The following is a 7,336-nucleotide window of genomic DNA, read 5'->3' as shown; positions in this document are numbered from 1 at the left end:
GATAACCTCGGCCTTGCCGAGATCACCTCGGCGTCACGACCAGGACACGTGGCACCTCGGCTGACACGTCGGCGTCACCTTGCCACGTGTTGGTACTCAGAAAATATATCCCCACAACTGCCCCCTAGGTTCTATTACCTCGGCATTCTGAGGTGATGGAACCTACACTATTCGTTCATCTGTGCTCCTCTGTCTGAGATCAAACTCACCGACTTCAAAGTTCCCTGGACTTTACTGTCCACTGGTGTCAAGAATCAAGTTTCATGCTTTCCAAGCTGCTTGAAATCGCACCTCCTAGCCGAGGTTCTGGTTCCATTAATTCGTAAACTCCAAGAGCTTTGCAACTGCTCCACTCACACTCTCTGGTGAGTTCCCGATTTTCAGTCATCTATTTGACTCCGGCGATTTTCATATCAGCGTTCATTTCACTTTGTAGGTTCATAAACTCTTTACTTACTATTAAGCTCAGTCTTTCTTAACTCTTCTGATTTACTTTGAATCTGTTTATTTGCCATCTGTTGCCTTCTATTTTCATCTGTCTTCAAGTTTTGAATTGTTTGAATTCCTGGCACTTTTCTTGTCATATCCACTTTCTGTTGCTAGCATTGTGTCTGGGTCATTACTTTCTTATTCTTCACATACTTACTTAGTGCCTGTGCACTTGGCTTTATTCTTGAACTTTGTCGTCTTCTTGACTATTTTTCTCTTTTCTCATTTAATCCTCTGGCTTCTTCTCTTTCTAGCTCTTTTGCTTAAATCTGTCATTTGTTCCAAGCTTTCAAGCTTCTGCAACTGTCTTCGTTTCACTTCTCCAGTGAAGCTTTACGTCATTCTGTCATTGTCGTCAGACTTCGGCGATTCTCATTCCGTCTTCCCTCTTTCTGGTAAGCCACTGTTCCTCCTGGTTTTATTTCTTGTTGCTTTCCAAGAAGCTCTGCTTCATTGTTAATCACCATTGCTTGTTTTACCCGTTATTTCCAAATCATCTTCTTGGCTACACACTGTTCACATATCTGTTGATTTCTGTCACTGTTCTTGGCTTGACACACCTGTGCAATCCTTTTGTCTTAATTTCCTGATAGCTTCATCACCATTTTTGATTTACGAATTACATTCTTGTTTCTGTTTTCTGTGTCTTTTCCCAGATTTTTTGCTTTCAATCCTTGCTTTCAAAACTTCGAGGTGCCAATCGCCAAGAAGAGCTTTGATCAAACTCTTCAGGAGGTTGATGCTGAGCTCGTGGCTGAAAAGGCTGCTGAGAAGTTCTTTCCAACTGTCTTCTGGGGGTGAGACATAACCTACCGCTGATGCCGAGTAGTTTGCTTCCTTCTTAAAATTGATGCCGAGGTAGCGGTAGAGAAGCTCCTCCAACTGACTGCCGAGGCTGAACCATTGTCGTCCGTCGAAGTAGATTAGTCCGACGTTCTTGCTTTCAGTCCCTAGTTTTTTAAGGTCTTCATTTTTGTACTTGCCAACTTTCTCAGCTCTTAACAAGCTAGTTGGTCATCTCGGTTGATCATATCTTGGAAACGTCTTTCAGTGTTATCTCGGCTATACCAAACTTGTAAATTGCTACAAATTTCAACAAATAGTAGACTTCATAATCTTCGGTTAACTCATTTTGTAATTTGCTCAAAAATTTCAACAAGTGTTAACATTCCTTGCTCCTTAATTATCATTCCTTCCCCCTACACCTTCTCCCTGGCCCCTAATGTGAACGCAAGTTGTACTTAAGATCACATTAGGGAAGTGGGCTTCATGCTGTAGTCACAGACCTGATGTGTTCTTCTTTCGCCGATGTACTAAAACTTCTGGTATTTAATTCACCCCCTTTAGACCCTCTTTCTTTTGGCCTTTGCAAACTATCATCGCTATTTCTTGAAGAATTTATTCCTTTTCACAATTCTGGTCACCACTTCTGGCGTGCATTTAGTGGTTCTAATCAAAACGACGTTTGACTCTGGAGAATCTTTTGCCGACATTTAACTTTGTGCACTCTTTAGCTTGTAAATTCTCTCAGAATTTTAACAAGTGTTAAACATAATTTCGGTTTAACTTCGGTTAAGTATCATCTCAGTTTAACTTCAGTTAAACATCTCCTCAGTTTAACTTCGGTTAAACATCATCTCGGCTTAACTTCGGTTAAGCATCATCTCAGTTTTTGAAGTTTTTCTTCTTTTTTTTTGTCGCTTGTACTCTTGTACCTTTTTGTTCTTTAGATAATGTAAGCTCTGCATATGGCCGATGTGCCTCCTTGTTCTTCAATGTCTAATTCAACTTTCCTTCTCTGAATGAAGCGTTCTTCGTCGCCCTCCCGGACGAGGATTTTCTTCAGTGTCTCTTCACTTTTTTTGGCTGGCTCCTTGCCGACATCATCTAGGACCTCCATGTCCTCGTCTTCAATCTCTGCCTTCCCTGGTTCCCGAATGTTGCAGGTAGTTTTCATTGCTGCCATGGAGCAATTCTTCGCCTGCAGTTGATCCCCTCTGACTCTTTCAATCCCATGTTCTGTGGAGAACCGCAATAGTTGATGCAACGTTGAGGGAACTGCCCCCATTGCATGCAACCATCGCCTTCCCAAGATGATGTTATAAGGTGAAGGTGTGTCAATCACGACGAATTCTGTTTTGATCTTCTTCTAACTGCTCTTGCAAGATTCTATACTTAGAATATTGTGCATGCCTTTCATACTTTGCCTCCTTTGTGCAATCTTCTCGGGGTTACATACCTCGGGTATAATAGCTACAAAACTTTTACTTCGGCAAGATACTGACCTGCAAACTTTTCATAAATTCTAACAAGTGTGAAACATATACTACTCAATGTTAACTTTGCAAACTTTTTCTCAAGTTTCAACAAGTGTTTAAACGGTGATCTCGGTCTAGCCTACTTGTAAATTGCTACAAATTTCAACAAGGATTAACATAACAAGTGTTAAACAATAATCTATTTGTAAATTGCTACGAATTTCAACAAGTATTTAAACAATATACTTAGCTTTTACCTCAACCTGTAAATTGCTGCAAATTTCAACAGATGATCACATGTCGGCTTAACATTATCTTGTAAATTGCTACAAATTTCAACAAGTGTTAAGCATCTTCTCTGGTTTAACCAACCTGTAGATTGCTACAAGTGTGCAGACTATAACCTCGGCTTCACTTCGACTTGTAAATTGCTACAAATTTCAACAAGTGAAGAGAAACAGTAATCTCGGCTTAACTCCAACTTGTAAATTGCTACAAATTTCAACAAGTGAAGATAAGGAATCAGCTTAATTCCAACTTGTAAATTGCTACAAATTTCAACAAGTGAATTAAGGAATCAGCTTGACTCCAACTTGTAAATTGCTACAAATTTCAACAAGTGAAGACAAGGAATCAGCTTGACTCCAACTTGTAAATTGCTACAAATTTCAACAAGTGAATTAAGGAATCAGCTTGACTCCAACTTGTAAATTGCTACAAATTTCAACAAGTGAAGACAAGGAATCAGCTTGACTCCAACTTGTAAATTGCTACAAATTTCAACAAGTGGAGACAAGGAATCATCTCGGCTTAATTTCAATTAAGCATCATCTCGGCTTAACTTCGGTTAAGCATCGTCTCGGCTTAACTTCGGTTAAGCATCGTCTCGGCTTAACTTTGGTTAAGCATTATCTCGGTTTAACTTCGGTTAAACATCATCTTCGGCTTAACTTCGGTTAAGCATTATATTGGTTTAACCAACTTGTAAATTGCTACAAATTTCAACAAGTGGTAACCGCATTCTTCTTCTCTTTGCTCCCAATGTGAACTTAAAATCCACTTGGGTTATCATCATGTAGCTTCGACCTTGTCGCCGAGGTTGAATTCAATCCGAGGTTGTCGGCCTTGGTTTCTCTATTGATCTTACTTGGCTTCAACCTGAGTTTGATTTTCGGCCTCGCATCGGCGAGCCGTTTCTCTTTTCTTGTTCCGATGCCTTTGTTCCTGGCATGTCTTCCTCGGCCCTAGCATACTTCTCAATTCTGGCCAACTTTAGTCTGATCTTGTGTGTTTCCTTTTTATCTTCTGGGATTTGAGATCTGCTCATTGTGCTCTTCTCTTCTCGGACTCAGGTCCTGAGATCTTATCTTCTGGAATCTTGGATCTACTCACTCAGGTTGAGCTCTTCTTTTCTCGGACCTACTCATCTAGGCCGAGATCATGTCTTCTGGGATCTGGGATCCGGGATTTGCTCACTCAGGTTGAGCTCTTCTATACTTGAATGTTATCTTCTTGGGAGCGCTCATGCCCCCTGTCTTTGCATCCCTTCTAGAAGGGTCTTCGTTCCTCCGCAGGTATCTATCATTTCATACCCGGAGGTCGTCTTCGTTGCTTCGATCTGTTGTCTTTGGTGCGTCACCTTCCTGGCCGGCTTCTTTCACTCCGTGACTCTAGTCACGAGTGTCTGTGTTGCTATTGTCCCCTTCAACGTCGAGATCAATAGGTCTTCCACTCCCAGCAGGAGCGTAGTCTCTAATCTAGTCATTCTGTTCGTCATTGGCCATCTATTCTTCTTTCTTTCCCACAGACGGCGCCAAATTGTGTGGGTGATTTTCCGACCACACTGCCCGCTTAGTAACCAGTTGGAGAGCACTGGCAGAATAGATGGCACCTGACTGACCTGTAACAGAAATATAAGAATCCCGCGGTGGTTTCGACCACCCGGGGGCACTCCGACGATCAAGTCAGTATATCTCTCAAAGATAAATCAAGTACTAAACTCACAAGCTTGAGTATCAAAAGCATACCTTAGACCCATGGGGGTGCCTCTCTTTTATAGCCAACACAATCCAAGTCCCACTAGGAGCCTGGCCCTAATGGACTTAGGATTACTGCTAATTTGGGACTCCCAGTGGGACTAGTGATAAACTCTCTAAGAGTCTTATCTTTACCCAAACTGAAGTCTTCTCCCAATCTAGGACTCTTGTCCATATCCAAGTTGAGTTCCCTCTTCATTCTAGGACTCTTGTCCCTTATCCGCTTATCTCGGATTCCGATATCTTCGGAGATAACCTCGGCCTTGCCGAGATCACCTCGGCGTCACGACCAGGACACGTGGCACCTCGGCTGACACGTCGGCGTCACCTTGCCACGTGTTGGTACTCAGAAAATATATCCCCACAGTAGTCATTGGAGAGAAAGAAGCACAACAAACATTGTAATAATAAATTCAAATTCTTAAAGTGATTTTTTTATGATTATAATTTAATTTTATAAAACTTGGGAGTCAAATAATATTAAGATGATGATATAATAGTACTAATAATTACTTTAAAAACAAATCTCAATCATATAAAAATTATTATCCTAAAATTATTTTTAAAAAAATTACTCTAAAAAATAATGTCCAGAAAGAAAGAGAGTGAGAGCACCATTCATTTACTTGCAATCTCATTAAAAAGACAGCAACTAAAGTCCAAAAACCAGGAGTGTGGCACAAACCGACTGAGAGAGTCATAAAGATGCTTGAAAAGTACTCTGCTCCTATCTCATTTATGTTACAACCACCCAAATGCTATTCTGTCCACATGATGATCACAATGAGTTTGCTTCAAAACAAACACCGCTTTCATACGGGTTTGGTTGAGAGATTTAAAAAAAAAAAAAAAAAAAAGTACATAAAAAAAAAATATATATTTTATCTAATTATATATATATATATATATGTTTTCTTTTTCAATCTCTTTTCAAAATTTTCAATCAAATAAAAAAATATTTTAAGACATACAAACTGAACAAATTACTAGCCATCCAAATAAACAATATACAAACAAACAACAATATTGAGGATTGTGGCTGGTGAGGCATGCTCCCTGTAAAACAGTTTAGAATTCGATTCTGCCGATCAAGCCGTAAGAAAATAGTTTTTCGTGAATTTTCCAATCTTGACGTAAAGACTTTTACGGGACTAATGAGGAGATTAATCGAGCTGTGCATAAATTAATTCTAATATTCTTGCCGGTTGAACCAGGAAGAGAACAAAAAAAAAAAAAACAAGTAAATAAATAAACAAACAACCAAAAAGTTTGATACCAATACGTTATCCTATGAAGTTAACCCTAGTCGCCAGTGATGTCTGTAATTCATATTTGTTTGTCCAATTTGTTAAGAATGTGTTCAAATCTTGAATTTGAAGAGGTAAAAAATTGCGAAAAGCATTGAGCCTGTTTGGCTAAACTTAATTAACAAATTGTTTTTCAAAAAATGTTTTCCAACAATTTAAATTTAAAAAAAAAATTCTTAAGAACTCCAAAAAATTACTTTTTAACTTTCCAGCGAAAAACAAGAAAATGGAAAAACGTAAAAACACAACCCAACAGACTCTTTGATGTTTTATTCATATTTCTCTTCTATTTTTTTTCCCTCCACAAATTCAAGATCAAAACACGGTCTAAAAGCATATACAAAGGTGAACATGATCAAAGTAAGCTCATATGTAGAAAAATTCAAGTACAATTATTTCCAGATGAGATGATTTTTACAATTTAGTAAACCTCAAAGGAAGGGAACTGACAATAAAATAAATTTATACAACCACAGGCCTCTTTTAAATCACTATTATGCTGGGACAACCTCAGGCTCCAAAGGTGGTGATGATGACCCATCATCCTCTACAGTCCCACCCTGGCTTGTCTGTTTTGTTTCTTTATCATCTTCTTGAAACCCTTGCTTGAACCGATCATAATTCGTGGGCTCACTGCTCTTAAATGGTCGTTCACCAAGTACTCGAACCAAGTCGTCTTGATGTAGGACCTCCTTCTCAAGTAACAGCTCTGCGATTTGAGCTACGTGCTCTTTGTGCTCCCCTATCAACTGTAACGTGCGATTGTATGCCTTTGCCACCCATTCTCTTACTTCGTTGTCGATGATTGCAGCGGTCTTGCTGCTGTACGGCTTCATCATCTCAAATGCGTCCTCTCTTTGAGGAAAGGAGAGAAGACCTACTTTATCGCTGAAACCATAGACCGCCACTTGAGCATAGGTCATCTTGGTCACCTTCTCCAAGTCGTTTTGGGCTCCTGTTGAAATCTTTCCCAACAAAACCTAATTCCAAAGCAAAATCAGATTCATGAGAATTGAAAGACCCAAATTTACTAATTTGCTAAGCAATTTTCAGATGTTCAAAGCGACTAGTTGACAGAAGAGGTTAACCAGAAGCACTTTTTCCGCTTCAAAACTAGATAATTGCTCAAAATGGAATCAATATCTCTTCCAAAAAAAAAACACAGAAATCTCATGACCCTTTAACCAATCTTCGAGGAACATGAATCCTTTTCCAAGTAACAATCCATGAGAAATTATTATAATTT

At 39.3% G+C, this 7,336-nt stretch overlaps 1 protein-coding gene across 3 annotated transcripts in view; it reads right to left on the bottom strand.

The window, feature by feature from the left end:
- Nucleotides 1-6,442: 6,442 nt before the first annotated feature.
- The window catches only part of LOC114321663 (ATP-dependent zinc metalloprotease FTSH 8, mitochondrial), a 10,406-nt gene continuing 9,512 nt past the window's right edge, over nucleotides 6,443-7,336 (bottom strand). For all 3 annotated transcript variants that reach the window (XM_028268859.2, XM_028268861.2, XM_028268862.2), the window contains one exon: nucleotides 6,443-7,070. In XM_028268859.2, coding sequence (XP_028124660.2) covers nucleotides 6,585-7,070 — 486 coding nt within the window. In that variant the 3' untranslated portion in view covers nucleotides 6,443-6,584. The remainder of the gene's footprint in view (nucleotides 7,071-7,336) is intronic.

This window comes from Camellia sinensis, chromosome 10 (genome assembly GCF_055761805.1).
Source record: "Camellia sinensis isolate YWXY chromosome 10, ASM5576180v1, whole genome shotgun sequence".
NCBI classification, from domain to species: domain Eukaryota; kingdom Viridiplantae; phylum Streptophyta; class Magnoliopsida; order Ericales; family Theaceae; genus Camellia; species Camellia sinensis.
Note: the sequence above shows the minus strand (reverse complement) of the source record. Positions and strands in the feature narration are given on the sequence as shown.